This window comes from Lathamus discolor, chromosome 13 (genome assembly GCF_037157495.1).
Source record: "Lathamus discolor isolate bLatDis1 chromosome 13, bLatDis1.hap1, whole genome shotgun sequence".
NCBI lineage: Eukaryota > Metazoa > Chordata > Aves > Psittaciformes > Psittacidae > Lathamus > Lathamus discolor.
In genome coordinates, this window is record NC_088896.1 from 10,498,001 (window position 1) to 10,517,360 (window position 19,360).

A 19,360-nucleotide genomic window follows, 5' to 3' on the forward strand; every position below is an offset into this window, starting at 1 on the left:
AGGCTGTTAATATTACTGTTCATGCAGAAAGCTGGAAATGAATTTTACACTGGGCATTTACAACCGCTTGAAAGTAAAGCTCCATTAGGACAATAAAGCCCGTTTTAAGAAGCACCACTACAAAGCACAGAGCTGTAAGCTCCTAAATGAAAAAATCACTACTGCAGACACAGCAAGTAAAAAGCTTTTCCCCTGGATCCTCCCAGAACCACTCCACACCCAAAACCACTGCTTTTGAGTGGGTTTTGTGTTAAATGCTTCAGAAGGCTGGAACCGGCTGTAAGAGGAGCAGATGCGCTCTGCAATAGGACTTGTTATTCCTGCCTCCAAGGCAAAGCTTCTTCTGGCAGTGACATGGGCAATTCTACACTACTGAAGGCTAAATCAGATATGAAGGAAAACAGGAAAATAGCCATGGTCTACCCCACCTGCTTGATCGATCTCTGCCTCAACCTCCAGCTTCAGGTAGACATCCTCCAGCGTCGTCATTGAAACACCGTAAGTGATAACGCCCAGGTGGGAATGGGTGTCGAGGTCAGAAAACAAGCCTAGAGACAGAAATGAAGCATCCTGCTCTGAAACGGGGTTACATCGCCTCCCAAGAGGTGTTCGAGCACACCAGAGGCATCCCTAAAGCTTTCTGCATGGTGGGAAAAAGGAGGTAAATGTGTGAATGTGGTCGCTTGGTTATGAAGACACAGGTCGTGGCTTGAGAAGCAAGGCTGGGATAAGCCCCTTTTAGCACAACACTTCAATGTCTGGTCAGAAATGGGCATGTTTTCCAAACTGCAGTGTTTATGCAAAACACAGCAGCATCCTAAAGCTCCCGGGCTCAGAGCTGCCTTCTGCCAGTCCTATGAAGTGAAGGACTTGATAAAACAAGGAGCTTCAGAGCCAAGATCACACTGAAGGGAAAGGTAAAATGGGAAGAGCAGCCGGATACACAGCGACGCTCATCACATCTCCACCATTCCTTCTGCCCCTGTGGCTGAGGCATGTTCCCAACCTCGGCTTCTCCTAGAAATAGTTTTGGGGAATTGATTCAACCCTGCCTGTTTTTCCAGAAAGTTCAGCACAGTTTCTGCTAGAGGTGGAGCGAATAAATTATTAACTGGTTAAATGCAATGGGGAAAATGCCATTTATGAAATATGAGCTGCATATTCACATCAGTATTGATCTCCCTTAGCTTTGCACAAGGGACACTGTTTCTTCCATACCCTGGGAGGTGACTAAGGAGCCCAGGGTAGGACTGCTCAGGTAACTGCTGCCATCTAGTGAAACCAGGCACATCTGCTCTGTGCTCCCTCTCACAGTGAGTTTTAAGGCAGTGACACGATGCTCTTTGCGGCTCACAAGGGGGATTGATTTTGGTAGGACTTGGGGCTTTCTGGCTTCCTGCTGCTCATGAAAACACTGTGATAAGATTATGCTTCTGCAGGACAAGGGGATCCTTGGACAAAGGGGTCTCTTCATCCTTCTGCTAACAGCATCTCCCCAGCCCCCATTGCTGGGTAGCTGCATCCCTCTTAACACACCACAGCGCCTTCAGGGGACGCAACAAGGTCCTCACTCAGCTAAGGCCTTACTTAATCGAGCATCAGCCAAATAGCAAACATATATAAAAACACACAAATGCAGAAGTCACAATGTAATGAGAATTGCAAGTTACAGCCATGCCTGATGGATTTCTCTTCTGCAGCCATTCAACCCTGCAGCACCACAGAGCCATCAGTACCTGCAAACTTGTCCATGTCCTTAAGCGGCAGCGTGTACACGAGCTGCTCATCGTTCTCCTGGAGCAGGCTGGCTGCAGGGATGTGCTGTCGTATCAGAGAGGTTGTAGCTTCTGTGTTGCAATAGGCATCGATATGCATGCTATGAAAACACAGGAAATCGGAGTTTTAAAGCTTTTCTCCTTACACCATCATAGAAGAGAACCAAGCATTCAGTACAAAGGGGTTGCCATCTTACAGACTGCAACAGAAAGCAATTTAAAAAGTGATATATGATGTCAACATAACAGGTATCACACAAAAATAATACCTCAAGCGATAGCCAATTCCCCATTTGCTTTTGAGAAAGAGAGAGGATCCAAGGCATTTTAACATCCCTTGAGAAATCACGGCTTTCCTATCTAGAAATAAAAGTCAAGAAAGACCTTGAATCAGAATACTGACAATCTGCTCCAAACCCCCTTCACATACGAGTGTATTCCATGCTTGGGGAAGCATCACTTTCTGCTGTCCAGTGACGGGGCTGTCACTGCCCCAGGTTGGTACCCAGGGGGTGGCAGCAGGACTGACCAGCGAGGATATCCGCCTCATCCATGAAGTGGGTGCTGAAAACCGTCACACGATCCGCTTTCCTGTTTTTCAGGAGGTTCCAGACGATGTGCCGTGAACACGGATCCATCCCTGCAGTCGGCTCATCCAGCAGCAAAACCTTAGTGCAAAACCAAGAGCGTTTGTAAAGCCACATCCACGTGCATGATGCTGACCTCAGGAAATCCTACCTAAGTAACGGATACAGGGCTTGTCCCTTGGAGCTTGCTCATTAGTCCTCTAAAACAGAGAGGAAACATCCTAGAGTAAGAGGGCAGCTCCCTTCATTACACATGGAATAAACTCACCTCCTGTTGTGACAAATGGGAAAATCATAATAGTAAGTTAATGCCAGCCAGTTTTATTCTGTTTCTAATGAAATCACATTTAGCTATGGATTCACTCCTCCCATTAAAGGATGGTTAAATACACACACACGCTTTTAAAATCCCAGTGAACTGTCCCACACATCATTTATAATACAGATCTAAAGGCAGCCCCCATTCTTAAAGGCTAGAAATAATGGAACTGTAACACAAAAAAAAGAGCTTTAGCTCCATCCCTGCTCCAAGTGCCTGGAGGAGAGGAATCTGGAGAGGGAGTTTTGACAAGGGCATGTAGTGACAGGACAAAGGGGAATGACTAAACAGGGAAGCTGCGGCTGCCCCATCCCTGGCAGTGTTCAAGGCCAGGCTGGACAGGGTTTGGAGCAAGCTGCTCCAGTGGAAGGGGTCCCTGCCCATGGCAGGGCGTGGAGCTGGATGAGCTTTAAGGTCCCTTCAACCCAAACCAGTCTGGGATTTCACTGATCTATGGGTTTGCAAGGAAAGTCTCCAACAGGTTCACTCTCGGGAGCTAAACCTTACTTGTCAGAAACAACATAAAACTTGCCATGCTATTTATTGCACAAAGAAGTCAAATCCAGAACCACTGCCGTTATCTAAACCTTTAACATCCTTAATTATAAAGGTTGAGATACTGAAGTGATCGTCATTGTTTAAACCATAAGCAAAGAGAAAAGGAGCAACAGATGTTCAAAGTAACAATCTCTGCCTCTTACTTATTAGTAGCATTATTATTACATATATACATGCACAGTACTACATCTTAGTAGCATTATTAGCATGGTTCTGACAAGAAACACCCACCCTTAGGTGTATTAGTGACAGCAAGTGAGGATCTTCTCCATCACACTCACCTTTGGGTTACCAAGAACAGCAACCCCCACCGACAGCCGCCTCTTCTGCCCCCCGCTTAATTTTTTAGCTTGGTTGTCTCTGATAGGCTGCATATCCAAATCCAACAGCACTTTCTGCACCTGTAGAACATGCAGAACACATCTATTGTTAAAATACCTGGAAGTTTTTTAACCAGATTATTAACAATAACACATTAACTGTTGCTAATTCGCTGTATCTGAACTGCACACCCTGCTAATGAACCTGTACATCCAGAGCAGGGCCTTAAGCTCCAGCAGACCAGAAGAACTTCAAAGGTGTCTGCGCTTTAATACAAATGCTGTGATTTAAAACACTTTATGAGCATTTCAGTCTCCTGCAAATAACTGACAATTTATCTTTGTAAAGAAATCTGCCTGTACCTCCTTGTCTATTGTACTGTGGAACAGTATTTCCCTGCAAACTTGTCTTAGGGAAATCCCTGCGCAGTGTAAAGGCATTTCGTCATACACGCTAAAATACAGACAGTATCTGCGTGCAGCCGATTACCTCTTGTATCAAATCATTCTGAGGGATTCCTTTAATTGCAGCAAATATGGAGAGGTTCTCCTCCACAGTCAGTATATCGAAGTGGATGTCAGACTGAGGGCACACCCCGGCTATCTGTCGCACTTCGAGCATCTCATCGATTTCAGAGACTTTGTGCCCATAGACAGAGACAAACCCTGTAAAAGAAAAGCCAGGAGCAAATCAATGGAGAGGTGTTGTTACTGCCAAAGAGCACGCTAGCGTGGACACAGACCTAAAGTGGATGTTATCCAGAGAAAAACCTGGTGCATCCTGAAATACTAAAGGTCAACAGCTTTGGTTTTCCAAAGCAGGATGCTCAAGGTCTCCTGACACTGGAGGAGCTCACCGTCTGTTGGTGGACACAGCCCACAGAGGATATTCATCAGTGTCGTCTTCCCCGTCCCACTGTGCCCAAGCAGAGCCGTGATCTGACCTTCATAGATGTCAAAGGATAAATCTGGTCCCCAAGGCAGGCACAAGAGGAAGAAGAGACGTTAGTGATGTTCTCGTGGTACCTGGAGCTGGCTCCTACCACAAAGGTACCTTCAAATACTAACATGTGGGGTACACGTTTAGGCTCTGCTCAAGAGGGCACCTCACCTCCATGCCCTGGGGTGGCATGGCACTGCTAGGGCTGGGACAGTCCCTGCACCACTTTGGGGTGGCCACGTTTAAAAGCCACATAGGGAAGGGAAAGAACATATCACTAACAACATGGGCAGAGGAGTAACGGGGATGACATCAGTGGGCTTCCTTTGGTGACGGAAGGGCTCCCCTTTTGGGGTACCATTTTAAACAGGATTACTCTCAGTATGACAAGGACACACACAAGCTCATCTGGCATTCATGCGTTAAGGCCCAGCCCCACAAAAAGAACCAAAAAGCCCAAAGTGAAACACAAAAGATCACTCAACAGTTCAGCTATCGCTCCCCTGCGTCTGGTAAGCAGCTATAAAGCTAAAGTGTTCTTACTTCTGAGAGCCTCCACAGTTTCCCCCTTTTTCCTGAATGTTTTCTGAACACAGCTGATTCTGAAAGAAGACATGCCATTTTATAAACTATTTTAGGATCTTTGTATGTCATTTTGAATGATCAACACTTGGCAACAGTCACAACAAGAAGACCATACTAAAACGGCACTAGACACGTTAAAAGACCCATAGAAGCAAGTCAAGAGACAGGACATCTTGTCACAGAACTTAATCCACCTCCACCCTGGTACCAGAAAACCTTTTCTGGTCACCTTCTAAGGTATCTCCTATGATAATATGCTGAATTATTTCAAATCTGTTTCTTTCTCAAATCACACCCATGCACTAGAGGTTTCCCAACCTAGAAAAGGCAACAGCTACTCCCCAGTAATTGCACAATACAACAGAAGACTCAACAGATATGATAGGGAAGAGAGGTGTTAGAACAGACTCCAGAGATGTGATCACTGGCAGCTCTTGATCAAAATTAGGCAAAAGAAAGCAGGTATCTTTCTCCAAAGAAAGGCAAAACACCTTCTTCCAGCCCCACTGTTTTCCAAAAAGAAAAATCCCAACCAGTTTATCTGAAGGATGTGTTTAGGAAGCCTGGCCAGGCTGAAAATGAGGAAGGGCAGTGGATTACAGGGGTGAATAGCAAGGAGAACTGGGTATGAAAGAAAACAAAACCTGTACATATAAAGATGACAAGATAGTGCAAAAAATGATGGCGAGCTGATGGAGGGATGCTATGGCAAGAGTCCAGGGTGAATGAATGATGCAAAACCAGCCACAATATTATGAAGTGAAAATCAGGATTAAGACTGGAGCCTTCAACCTATGTCAGGTGCCCAAAGAGATATGGGTAGTGTGGACAGTACAAGACTCATCCTAGTCATAAGCTCAAATAGTTACTTGAGGCTCGCGTAGCCAAGCAGGAGTGAAGGTGCAGAGTTCCCCAGCTCGCATCAGGCTACGCCATTGGAAAATGATAGAACCAAGGGCTAAAAGGCAGATACTGAAAATAACATCCGGGAAACACCAATAAACACATGGCAGTGCAGATGCAAGACATCAGGTGACACAAAATGCAGCATGAAAGATGAAAGCACGGACATCCTTTTTTCAGTTCTGTTTTACCCTCATATATGGGTAAAACCACCATGAAGTTCCCCTCTGGTCTACACAGGACACATCAGCCTTCACACAGACCTAGAATTCAGCTTTCCTGCCTCAAAAGAGCGTTACCAGAAACTAAACCCTCCCGGAAGAGTAGGCGTTTCAACATCTGCAACCGCTTATGCCTCTCGTGGCCTCAGTGCAACTGAGGGAATGGAAAACCGGCCGGTTTTGAGAGGACTCCAGCTAAAGCAATACAATCCACAAACAAACCCTTTCTTTAAGCCCAGTGATCTATCCTTGGAGGGCATCCATATCCTTGATGACGGGCCTTCACTGAAGACGAAAAGTAGCCGTGGTGCGTGTGTGGAGGGCTCTCTGCAATGCATACCATATGCTATTTGAATCCAGCATAGACTGGATAAATAAGTGGTTTTCAAGTGGCACAACAAAACGTCAGGATCCAGGTGATCTGCTAATCTGCACGGGAGACAGGGAACTGTACCTGATGGCTTCCTTCCCCTGGAATTCCGAAGGCACGGGTTCAACTATCTCACTGAAGCTCAAGCTGCCGTTGACGCTGCTCTCGTATAACTCCTTGTAGTTCTTTCTGTGCTTGGACCAAAAGGAGGGCTTCATGAAGAAGAACGGCGTGCGGCGCAGTCCAAACTCCCCTGGACAGCAAAGGGAAAAAGCCAGTTTCTTAGCAGTAACCGCAGATACTCCCCTCTATTTGGCTTTTAGCTCTAAAACCCATGAGCTACGCTGCTAAAGGCTCAGGAGCCAGCCTGCACCCCGTTCTGGAGGGATTCCATCAGCCAAGTTTACATTACCTGCATTTAAGCTGTGGCTCCCACCAACGCTGCAAGCAGGCTCCAGTTTTAGCTACGTATTTAAATACACGTGCAAATCTCTTTCTAGGCAAGAGAAATCCCCAGTGCTGAAAGAAAAGTGACTTAAACACAGGCTTAAACCCCAGAGAGAACAGAGGCAAAGGCTGCTGAAGGGCTCAATCAGGCATTAGCCACAGCCCTATCAGAGGAATTCGCAAAGGCTGAGGCACTGGTTAACCCAGTAAGGAAGCTTTTCCTCTACAAAGAGGGAAACAGGAGTCAACTGGCGTGCCGAATGGCCACTGTGATTCTAAACATGCTGATACCACTCTTCGCATCTCACACCTTTAACAGGAAATAACTGATTTCAGCTTAAAGTATTCTGAGTCACAGTGTAAAATGTATTTGCAAACAGCACCACCTCCTTTATCCACGGTCGAAATTCAGACAGAAATAGAATCCCAGACCGATTTGTTTTGGAAGGGACCTTAAAGCCATTCCCCCTTGTCCTGTCATCAGCCGTGTCAACCTGGGGCTCAGGACCTCAGGCACTGGTGATGCTAGCACGGTTCAGTCCAGTTTTTCTCATGAACATACCTGGCATAATCTGATCCAGGTAGACAGCTACAAGCAGATAAAAGATGCTATCCAGCACCAGCAGAATGAGGGAGATGAAGAGCGGGTAGGGACCGTGACTTAGATTTGAGAACGTTGCACCATCTTCATAATCTTCTAGATGCATGACCTGGCAACAACCAGAGACAGAGGGAGATGTTAACACACCAGCACTATTCCAGCCTGGGAAGACAGAACACCAAATTTAACACAGCAATAAATAAAGCAACAAAAAAGTGACTGAGATCACAGCAATGAACACAAAGAAAACCAGCTGCTTGATGGTGCCCTTGATGTTAAATTGCTATGGTAAGCTATTAAAATAGGCATTTTCCTTCAACACCATCAGTTTATTAAAGAAAATCATCATAATTTAACTACATCAAGACCTGGTTGAAGACGATGCCAGACAAATGAGCACGGTGAGGCTGCAATCTGAGCAGAAGGCGGTGATTTACCTGCGCGATGCCGATCAAGAAGCTGCACTGACACAAGGGGCTGAGGATCCACACGAAAGACTTGGGGAAATCTTCCAGCAGGACAATGTTAAGGCCCACAAAACCAAAAGCCAGCGTCGCCAAGAATTCCACTATGCCCACATGTTTTGACTTTTTAAATAGAGGTGTCAGCATAAGTGCAAAGAAAACCTAAGAACAGATTACAGAAAGAGGTAATAAGGTACTATATTAAGAGATGTTACAGGGTGTATGAAAACCAAAGTAAAAAGACCATAGCGTCAATTTTCCCTCTGATAACCACATCGTTTTCCTGGTAGTCACTACAGCATTCACCCACATCCCACATTTCCCTTACAAACAGACCACTGGGAGGGGCAGAGGTCCCAAAGGTGCCAAGTGACAGAGTGCAGGAATATATTATAAAGGAAAAATTTGCTATATAAATTAATTGTCTGACCCTTAATCAGGGTTTTAACATGACACTATACAGCAACAGCCAATGTTCAGCAGAAGGCATGGGTTTGGACTTCAAAATGGTGCTGTACAGACAGTGTTCAAAACCACATGGTTACAAACTCAGATATTTCAGTAAGGAAAGGTGTTTCTCATAGTGAGCACTGAAACGTGCACAGCATCCCAAACTGGAGCAGACCTGGGGAATGGGATGAGGATGAGTAAGACAGTCACTGCCAACTGCTCCTGCAGATGCTGTGTTTGTTCCAGATGCTTTAATAGAGAGAACAAGATCAGATGGGAAGGAAAAAAGCCCCACAGGGATGGGATGGATGAATTCAGTGAGACCAGGAATACTTACTGAAGAGACTCCGTACAGGAAAAAAAGTAGGAATATCACAAAGGCACTGCTCTGGGGAAAGAGGGAAGAGGCCGTTGCGATCACCGCCATAAGAATGGACATGACAAAAATCAGGCTCATGTAAAGCAGCACCCAAGAAAGCCTAGGAGCAAAACAGGGGGAAAAAGAACAGAAACCAGTCAGTGAATTCCCAGCCGGAATTATCCCCACATACAAACAGCTAAAACTACCGTTCTTTAATATTCCAAACAGCTGCACCAGAGGACAAGCTCGCAACAAAACAAGAGCCCCCAGATAAAGAGCTCTCTTATAAACATCCCTGTGATTGTTCCAGGCATTAGAGCACACACATCAATGCCCAGAGCATCAAAGTTCCACAATCAGATGATTCATGACTTTTATATTATTTAAACTTGCATCATTAATTTCCTGATATCACCAGAAGAGGGTAAGTGAGCAGCGGGCTTCAATAATTAAAGCATGCCTATTTAATATTTAATACACTGGTCATTCCAGTAGCCGGGCTGGGTAATAAAATCCTTTTCTCTGTAAAAACAGAGCTGCAAGCCTGGGAGCAATTCTGACCTCAGGAAACGAGGGGGGGTGTGAATAGGCAGTGAAAAATGACACAACCACAGCAGCAAGTTTCTGAGATGCAGGCAGTGGTTGATCAGAGCTGCGTTACCAGTGTGCCATCATACATCGCTCCCATTTCTCCCTGGACCAGAGATGCTCAGTGCTCACGTGCAAAGAGGCAAGTGGGGATAGATGACAAACGCCACAGGTGATGGGTCAACTAAACAGGATTTATCACTAAGGATGTATCACAAATAACCAGAAAAGGCTTGGGTGCAGAAATCAAACAAAAGCAAGCAGACAAAAATAACCCAACTGGCTGTTACGGTGCGAAAGATGCTAAAACGCTGTCGGCCCCTGCAGCAAAGGGCAAAGCTAAACCCATTTTTATCTCTGCAGCTACCAATGGTTTCAAATTAGCACATCCCCTCATTTGGAAAAAAGCCCAAACATTACATTGCATAGGGTAATTTCCATCATGGTATGGAAACAAATTAAAGCCTGTTGCTTAGACTGCTCTGTCACATTAAGATGATAAGAGTTAGATTCATTTAATCATGTGTTGGGGAAGCTGCTGCTCAGCTCTGAAGAGAAACTGCAGGTTACCTGCAGAGCCTCCAGAAAAGGAGGCACTGAGCCAAAACCACTCAAAACCAATAAAAATCAAACTGCATAAAAATCTCACACATCATCACACTTAAACCCTCTAAGTCAGGCATAACTTTCCCTTCATAAATGCAACAGCATCGCTCTGGGGTTTACTGATTAAAATGATGCTGCAGGTTTCTCTTTGAATACATCTTACAAAGCATCTCACTTTAAGGCTGCTTCCAGTTCATCAGCCTGCAAACAACTAAAAACATGGAGGATGGGATAGAACTGTTTTCCAGAAAGTGTTAGTTTTCCTATTTCTTTATATATTTCACATTTCCTTTATCAAGAATGGGCTATCTCAAACACTCACATACCAAAAGGCAGTGTCGTGAAGTCCCAATATTTTTAAGAACTCCTTCAACTTCCTCTCCTTTTCTGCCACAATATGAATGGCCAGATAATACCCAAACGGTGAGAAAGCGATCACCAGGTAAATTAAAATGATGGCACGGGGAAAATTATCTATTTCCACCACTGCAGCCTCTCCCATAACCACGGCTCTTGTCAGTTCAAGTTGTTCCCAAACAGACTGATTGGTCTTCAGCTGGAAGGAAGTGAAGGAAGAGTTAGTTCTGCATCACTCCTGCTTTTACAGCCCTATCCAACCCAGCAGCAGCAACTCCTGCTCAGCCCTTAAGTGTTGTCACTAACAGGCAGAGATCTGGACAGCCCAAACCCCTACAGTCCCCAAATCCCAATTCAAAAGCAAGGAAATTGGAGAAAATCTGGCTGCTAAGATATAAAATTAACAATTTTTGCAATTCCTATTGCCTAAAAATATAAGACTGGCTCTCACTGCAAGCAGCACGATGGGAGAGCAGCAGGGAAAAGGGCACTGCTGGCAAATGATGACGCCAAAATAGTACGGCAAATTCTGCAGCGCCTTTTGGTCCAGCATTTGAAATAGCTTTTTGAGGTAAGTACCGTCATGTGTTTTGATGTCTAATGGAAGGCTTCAGCACTAGACACAAATGAAGACAAATGTCCACATTATTCAACTGGATAAGAAGAACCTCTATACAAAACATGGCAAAACACACATGAAACAGAATCATGGAATGGTTTGTGTGGAAGAAACCTTAAAGCTCGTCCAGTTCCAACCCCCTGCCATGGGCAGGGACACCTTCCATGAGACCAGGCTGCTCTTCTCATTTGATTCAAGCTTATTTTTGATATGGCATTTTATAACATTAACAGATAACATCACAAAACCAGTCAGAGCCCAGGCAGTCCATGGATCTGAACCCCTTGCTTTAATGACATTATCAGATTTACCTGTATAATTGCAGCATCGATGCAGGCTTGCAGAGCTATAAACCCCGAGCTCCAGTAGGTCACCGATTCACATCCTTTCCGCAGGTTGGAGCAACTGGCTGCAGAATGAAACACATGGCATTTTAAAATGCAAACAGCCAGAGTTAATCTGTCCCACCCCCAATGTAAAGATGGGAACGACCTTTCAGTTCATCCCCTTACAGAACACATATCAGGGTGTGCACGTTCACCTCTGGATTCCATGTAGATGGAAGACATAGCAACCGAATCATGGAACCTCAGCTGGTAGGACATGGCATCACTGAACACAACACCCACAAAGTTTGAGGGTTTAAAAGCACTGGCCTCTTGCAGCTCCTCTTCACTTAAATACTCCTCGGTGATGATGCCTGTGAGACAGAGGACATTATCACACTGATTTAGGTATCAGCACAGCAGGGATTAAAACTGCATCAGTTGTAAAGAAGCATCATGATAATCATTAATGATTTATTTCCTTTTGGAGATAGAGCTATAGATACATAAGGCTGTATTTTTGTCCCAGTGAAGGAAGTATTCTCCTAAATAGAAACTGTTGATCAGTAGCAGGATAAAATTTAATCTTATCCCTGAATCTTCCCTTTCCCCCCCCTATTTTTTGCTGCTCCAACAGCTTCTGAGCCCCAGTCCTCTACCAGCTATCCCAGAGTTTATTCTCCAGCACCAATGCTTTTTAAGAAGGGCAGATTCAGTGGTACATTGGGCTAAATACATGAAAACATGGTATTTGCACCAACTTCAGCAGAGGATGGGAGGAAGATGAGCTGTGAAGGAAGAAAGCGGAACCATATGCACCCATAAGGAAAATGCAGATGGTGGGCTGGTTCTCCAGCTCCTCTGAAGCACGCCCAGCACAAGGAAGAGAATCAAAGACGCCAAACTAATACATCAGAGGGGTTTGGGAGAGATAAGTTCCCACTTATGTGCAAGGTGTGTAGGCAAAGCACTTAAGAACGGAAAACAAAAGTAAATCCCTTTCAAAAGCAGAGGTGACACAGCGGTAATAGCCATTAAACAGAAATAAAGATGCTCCTGCGATAGTAACAACAGGATAGAAACCACAACTTAAAGCATCTGCAGGACAGCATCATCTCCTGAATCTGCCCCAGGATGTCACAGGACAAGTATGAATTAGCCCCTGAGCTGTCCTGGGCCTTTTTGTACTTCTGCACTGGTGCATCCCAAATTCTTTCCTGCAGCCACACAACATTTGTTGGCCGCAGCAGGAGAATGGGAATCGCTGGGTGATGGCAGTGCCAGAACATTTGCCAGCCAAGCAGAAAAAACGCCTTCACAGTCTCTGTCTGCGCAGAAAAGAAAGACAAGAAATGCTTTTTTCCCCATCATCACCAGTGACAAACACAAGCCACAAGCCGCAGTGCGAGATACACTGAGGAAAATCAGATGCTTGGTGTATAAATACCATCTTCAAAGTTATCAAAAGCCACTTTCTTCATGATTTCTCGCGCCATCCGGGTCGGTGGTGTGTACCCGATGATGAAATTCACCAGCATGGAGGTATCCAGCGTGCCGAGGTTGGTGTTGGCCACCTCACCGTACTTCCTATGCGGGTGCATCATGCTCATCAGAATGAGCCAGAACAAGAAGAAGAGTGGGAACAGGACCTCCTGTGCGAGGAAAGAAAGAAAGAAAGGTGAAAACTCCAAAGGGCAAGTGTAGAAATGAAACCTGCCACAAGTTTCTCTTACTTACACAACGCTTAAAGAGGGACTGGGTTTAATCACCTTGTTCCTGTAAATTTCCCTGAACATTTGCAATGCACCAGCAATTTCAATGCCAAATCCTTCCCTGGCACTGCAGCAGGATTTTAATCGCATGCATTAGTAACCCAAGAAGCCACTTTAAGGCACAAAGGGATAATTCTACATGCTTTAAATATCAGCAAACTTATGCTGTTTGGGTGGAAAGTAGCAAAACACTAAGCATGAACCACTGAACAAGTCTAGCCAAGCACTGAACTGCCTCTTCCTTACTTCAAAATGACTCTTAAAGTATTACACACATCACCTATGCACAGGGGTGAACTGTCCGGAAAGATAAAACCTCTTTGGAGAGGTCAAATCCTGCGATAATGCTCAGATACGGGTGCAAACATGTACCGAGATTGCAATATTAATAGAAGGATAATGCCTTACACCTCAGGATACGTTTTCAACCACAAAATACCTTCCCAAAAACCCTATTCCACCCCAAAATTCAGAGCACCGAGAAGCCTCAGAAGTATTGCAACAAAGCTCTGACTCACGAACCACTTGACTGCAGAATAACGGCAGACACAAAGGCAGCAGCAAGTGCTCCACTTACCTGAACGCTGCTCTTTTTAGTCCTGCACTTAATAAGACAGTTCTTGAATAGGAGAGCTCTCGTTTGCCTCCATACTCCTGCTTCTCTGGGAGCAGCTGGTGCCATTTTTCAGGACTAGCTTGTTTAAGAAGCAAACAAGAGAAGATCCGTATTAAATGACAAAACAATTTAAAGAGCCAAAGCCAGGCAGCTGCGTCATTCAGCAGCTCATATTTCTCTATTTTCCTATAAACTTTTCAGTTTCTCATCTTTTAAATGCCTTCCCATACATACGCTAGCTGCGGTGACAGGCAGGAATCGGTAGCACTGCTTTACAAGCTTTACTGATTTACCTCTGCGCAAAGGTGGGATCAGCTCGATGCAAAAACTTGAGCGAACCTGGGCTTGTTTTCAGTTTGCTCCCATAAACTACAAATCAAAGTCTTTATCTCAGAGCACAATGCCAGTGTCCATCACATGGCAGCCAGCCAGAGCCATGCATCCAAAAGCAAGAGCCACCTCTCCCCAGGCAAACTGTCCAGTTAACCATGAGTAACCCCTTTGCATCCTGGAGCAAATCCAACCCTACTGATTTTCGTTACTTTAATCTCTTTTTTCATTAGGCCACCTGCACAGCACAGTGGTGCTGAACATTATCTTTTAGCAAATAAAAGGAGAAATCAAAATGGAATTGAAGATGCTTTTCCAGGAGAGAGCATCCCATCCCACCCGGAATACCTGGTGAGGGATGGCAGGTTGAGGAACCACCAGGTTTCTATCCTGTTTTGCCACCACCTTGCTGTCCAAGGTTCGGAGTCACTGGTTAATTCGCATCTCTCCCTGTTTTCTCACCTGTGGAGCTGAAATACAACCATGAGTGGCTAAGCCCAGGGGTAAGTGCTGGTCTGGACCAAACCACCCCTTCCAGCCATAAGACCCACCTCCAGCAACACCAACATGCCACAGGTTACAACCAGGTCATTGCTCATTATTTCAGCTAAAACACAGTGTAGATTTCAATGGATTTCCCATATTCCACGCTTTTCAGCTACCAACACCCATTCCAGAAGCCAACTGATGTTTCTGGTGGCTGCATAGTCAGAGCAGCCCTGCGTCAGGACCTGGTTCTGCTGTTATCTGTTAGACAACACATGGCTCAAGCTTCCTTCCCCAGCTGTATTTTAATATGGAAACCTATTTTTGGAGCACAGCCATCACCTAACTGCAGAAACACACGAGGCTGCTGACATGCCAGCACCGCTGCTGCGAGCTGAGCTCCAGCAACTTCATGTACATGAACTGCTCCTGCATTTCTCCGGGGGCAGGAGGAAGGAGAGGAGGGGAAAGGCGTCTGAGAGCACCCGGACCCACTGATCACAGCTTCCATTGCTGGGTGCTGGGGGTCCTTTCCCTGGGCAATGACCCAGCACTAGGGCCCGTGATGGCTGCAGGTCACTGCAAGGGAAGCCCTGGGAAAAGATCCCAAGAACCCGGATAAAGCCCCACTGAAACTACTCCAAAAACGAAAACCATAAAGATTTTGATAGAAAGAATAATGAACGCTTAAACATGAAGCCATGCTAACAGCCGATCCTCACAGGAAACATGCATACAACTCCTCTGGGTGTTTTAGAGCTTCAAAATGACAGCAGAGTGGTTTAAAATTAATCAAAAGCAGCAGCTATTGCTTACAGGTCATAAAAAATAAGAGGCTGCTGCCCTCCGCTCACACTGTGCCCTGTTAAGTGCTTGGGCTGCCTCTGTTTGCTTTCAGGAGCAGGTTTCAAGAGCTCTTACAAGAGAAGCTCCACTGAGGTCCTTAGCGAACGCTGCGCAACTGTATTAAAGCAGCGACCCCTTTCCTTGGTCTTCTCTATTTCAAGCAGCAAAAAGCCCTGGCAAAGATGCTTTAATCAGACTGAATCACCAACACCAGTTACTGCTGCTTTAATTATTTTCTATCCACTTATAAACTAACAAACAGCAATACTCCCACATCCTCCCTGGAGCCTTTCCATGCTTTAATTACATCACCTCGGTTGGAGGAAGGGTCATTTGCAGCCTGTCAATTGATTTCTTGATATTCCACCTGCCATTTCCACTTAAGCTAATGAAGCCACACAGCACAGGGGGAACGCTGAAGAAGTATCACTTGAATGGGGGAAAATGGTTGGAAAACCAAACCCAAACCCTTCTAGAAGCTCCAGATGTGGAAATGAACCCAAAGGTTGAACAGAAAAGGAGCTGCCAAGAGATTTCGTTCAAATAAGACCGGACAAAATGAAAACACCCCAAGCCTGTGAAAGTCCCCCCCAATTCAGCCACTTCCTTATGACCTTATCCCGACAGGAGAAACAGCTGAAACACAACTAGCTGTGGGCATCTCAATCAAGGCAATCACTGGGTTTGTACCCTAATTCCACATCAAGGATGCTTGTCCTTCTCACAGGGCCTTCCCCAGACCAACCTGACACTGGTCTTGAAGGGTCAGTTGACGGGATTTAGTGCTGCCCCTCAGGTTTCCCTTGGTTTTTAAGCTAAAATCCCAAACTAGGGATGGGGTGAACCTCAGCCTAATGTGCTTGAGGAAAAAGCAATCAACTTACCAGTGAACGACAGATAAGAATATAAGACTATTGATCTCGCTGCAAGCAGACAGCAGCCTAAATGATACTTAAGGAAAACCCTGAGGTGCTTGTTACTGGTCTTAAATTATTTAAGCTCAATGCTTTATTTATGCATCCTTAAAACGGGATGAATTTTCCTCCTTGCCTGCATCCCGAGGGATACAACCGCGTCTCGGGCTGAGCAGCACCATGAACCCCAGCACCGCAGCCTCCAACCCTCCGGACCGATACGGAACTGCAGGGTGAGGGAATGCCCGGCTCCCGCATCCATATCCCGCACCACTCCCCCACCCCCGGCGCAGCCCGCATCCCTTCGCATCCCGCCCGAACGCAGCGCTCTGGAGCTCCACCGGTCGCTAATAGCGGGTACGGGACTGGGGGCACTCCATGGGTGTTTCCATCCCTCCCCTTCCCCCCATAAAACCCTTTCAAACACCCGCTCCTCACCATTCTTCGCCCAGCCACGAAACCTGAATGAACACATCGGTAAGGACCCAAAGCCTTCACTCCGGGGCAATGACGCGCTCCGGCAGGTACTGAAAACTCCTCCTCTTCCTCTCCCTTCCTTCCCCTTCCCGTTTATACACCCCTCGGGGGGGGGGGGGGCTGTTTCCCCTCTCCAGCCGTTCCCCCCCCATCCCGGTTCCTCCCTCCATCCGCAGCGTTACGAACCCCCCCAGCCCCAGCACTCACCGCTCCGCTACCGGCCCTGCGCAGGGCGACGGCGCGGCTGCACCGCGGGTACCACCGCCCCGGGGCGGGGCGGAGCGGGGCTGCCCCGAGGGACCGGGCGGGGCCGCAGCGCCGGTACCCGCCTACCGAGAGATAAGACCCCCCCGCCCCGAACGGGAGCCTTCGCGCTGGGGACCCCCCCACCGGGGATGCTGCGCTCACGGGAGCCCACTGCTGTGCACCCCTTGTTCTGGGCCCCCATCTTTTACCAGGACCATTCCCCTCCCATGGATCCCTATCCCGGGGACCCCTACTTCCACGTGCACCCTGCTGCCATGGACCCTTGTCCTGGGGAGCCCTCCTCTGGGGATGCCTTCCTCCTGGGAACCCTCTCCCCGTGGAACGCCTGTCCTAAGAACCCTCTCTTCTCACCCCCCCTTCCCATGGACCCCTATCCCAGGGAGCCCCTTCTCCCTGGAATCCCCTTCCATGGACCCCTGTCCCGGGGACCCCCTCTTCCTGAGACCACCTTCTCCCATGGATCCCTATCCCAGGGACCCTTCATCTCAGGGACACCCTGCTTCCATGGACCCTTGTCTTGGGGAGCCCTCTTTCTGGGTCTCCCCCCTCCTGGTGACCCCCCTGTCCTCCCCAGGAAGCCATGGAAAAAGGGTCAGAAATAAGGCCCAGGGACTGTGGGTTGGCTGGGAGCTGCATGGGTACACCCAGGGCTGCTGGTTCCTGCTTTTGCATCCAGAAGGTCACTGGAGTTTTATTGCGTTACCCAAAATACAATGAAAATGCTGCCTCGCATACAAACGCTGATCTCCTCTCAGTTGCATGTGTTGGTTCCTTGGTGTCCTGAGGGTGCATGATCCCACTGAGTTATTCCCATTCCAGCGAGCATTCCTGTCACCCTCCGCACAGGCCCTTGTTCATGACCGGCCTTTTGCTGACAAGGAGGATGTGATCAGAGCCACTGAGACATCAATTATCCCATTCGCATCCCTGCCAGCACACTGGAACGTGCTTGTTTTCCTAAATCCTTCCTGCAAGCTGCTGGGAAAGGCTGAGCTGAAAGTGAAACCCGGAGGTGCCGTTGAGCATCTGGAGCCCTGCGGCAGAGATGCTGCGTGCTCGGGAATGGTGCAGCTCCGTGTGCTCCCTGAGGAAGGACAGCTCAGCTTCCTACGGTTGGACGGAGCAGGGTTTGAAATGCCCTTGTCCGAGTTGGTTTTGTGCACCCAGGGAGCTGCATGAGCATCACGCATGCCTGTGCTGGAGCACAGCGCTGTAACGGTGGTGTGGATTCAAATATTTCACTTGGAAAACTGAGATCAGGAGATGGTGTCCTCATCCAGAAGGAAGGAAAGGGTCTCAAAGGATGGTTTACAAGAGGAGGTATCATGGCCCAAGCCTTTGTGTTCATACATCCACCTACGGTGGTGATTGGAAACACCCTGGATTCAAGCCCCAGCCATGGTCCCAGGACCCTCTTTAAGCACAGACCCCTATTCTGCAGCTTGAGAGCAATCCAAATCCTATGGGCTGGCATAGCAAGGTTTTGGGAAGGAGGTGTGGGGAGAAGGTTTTTGGGGAGGAGGTTTTAGACACAAGGTTTTGGGGACAAAGATGCTTCCACCAGGTGTCCCCCGAGAGCGGCAGTGGTGGGTCCAGACTTCTTCATATACCCCCATACAAAACGTGATCAAACCCCACCTGGTTTTATGCCTTCTTTTAGGGGGAAAGGAATTAAAACGAAAAAGCCATCAGCAAGGCTTGCTTTAACTGGAAAAGTTCTTTCCTTCATCAGTTTCTACCTTAACAAAGAGCATGAGATAAAAGCACTCTCATTAAATAATGCCTTTTAGTTTTGCCTAATGAATGCTGCATAAACACAATGGCATAACTTGAGCTTCTATAAAAAAAAACCCAAAACTTCTTATCTTCATCCATCTAGCATTAAACAGAACAGAGGCCCGTCTGGGGCTGGATTCTTCTGGTCACTTTGATGTTGGTTGTGGTCTCTGTTTCTACTTGAAAAGTTTTAACTGCTCTTATTCATGTTCTACCCACAAAGTTTGGAACTCCCTGGGTATTTTAGCACTACCTCCCTCCTTCATCGGTCCACGGCTCAGCTCACTTCGAGCCCCATCCTTCCAGGGAAGAGCCTGGAACAGCAATACCCCGCCCAGCACAGTTCATAGAATCCCATAGACTGGTTTGGGTTAAAGGGACCTTAAAGCTCATTCAGTTCCACCCCTGCCACATCACTCTCACAGTTCACAGCACGGGGCTCAGAACATCAGGCTATGTCCAATGGGAAGATAACATCA

At 46.9% G+C, this 19,360-nt stretch overlaps 1 protein-coding gene across 3 annotated transcripts in view; it reads right to left on the reverse strand.

Moving 5' to 3' along the window:
• The window catches only part of ABCA5 (ATP binding cassette subfamily A member 5), a 32,719-nt gene extending 15,610 nt beyond the window's left edge, over positions 1 to 17,109 (reverse strand). The window contains exons 1-19 of one of the 3 annotated variants that reach the window (XM_065693387.1): positions 17,046 to 17,109; positions 14,464 to 14,585; positions 13,747 to 13,864; positions 12,845 to 13,049; positions 11,613 to 11,771; positions 11,383 to 11,480; positions 10,422 to 10,651; positions 8,878 to 9,019; positions 8,064 to 8,252; positions 7,588 to 7,735; positions 6,663 to 6,831; positions 5,043 to 5,101; positions 4,417 to 4,527; positions 4,050 to 4,225; positions 3,521 to 3,640; positions 2,305 to 2,443; positions 2,045 to 2,135; positions 1,737 to 1,876; positions 429 to 548 (exon numbers count right to left, since the gene is read on the reverse strand). In XM_065693387.1, the coding sequence (XP_065549459.1) occupies positions 429 to 548; positions 1,737 to 1,876; positions 2,045 to 2,135; positions 2,305 to 2,443; positions 3,521 to 3,640; positions 4,050 to 4,225; positions 4,417 to 4,527; positions 5,043 to 5,101; positions 6,663 to 6,831; positions 7,588 to 7,735; positions 8,064 to 8,252; positions 8,878 to 9,019; positions 10,422 to 10,651; positions 11,383 to 11,480; positions 11,613 to 11,771; positions 12,845 to 13,049; positions 13,747 to 13,851 (2,401 nt within the window). In that variant the 5' untranslated portion in view covers positions 13,852 to 13,864; positions 14,464 to 14,585; positions 17,046 to 17,109. Of the gene's footprint in view, positions 1 to 428; positions 549 to 1,736; positions 1,877 to 2,044; positions 2,136 to 2,304; positions 2,444 to 3,520; positions 3,641 to 4,049; positions 4,226 to 4,416; positions 4,528 to 5,042; positions 5,102 to 6,662; positions 6,832 to 7,587; positions 7,736 to 8,063; positions 8,253 to 8,877; positions 9,020 to 10,421; positions 10,652 to 11,382; positions 11,481 to 11,612; positions 11,772 to 12,844; positions 13,050 to 13,746; positions 13,865 to 14,463; positions 14,586 to 16,799; positions 16,891 to 17,045 lie in introns of those variants that run through there. The other 2 variants (XM_065693388.1, XM_065693386.1) reach the window with 2 other exon arrangements.
• Between the last annotated feature and the right edge of the window lie 2,251 nt (positions 17,110 to 19,360).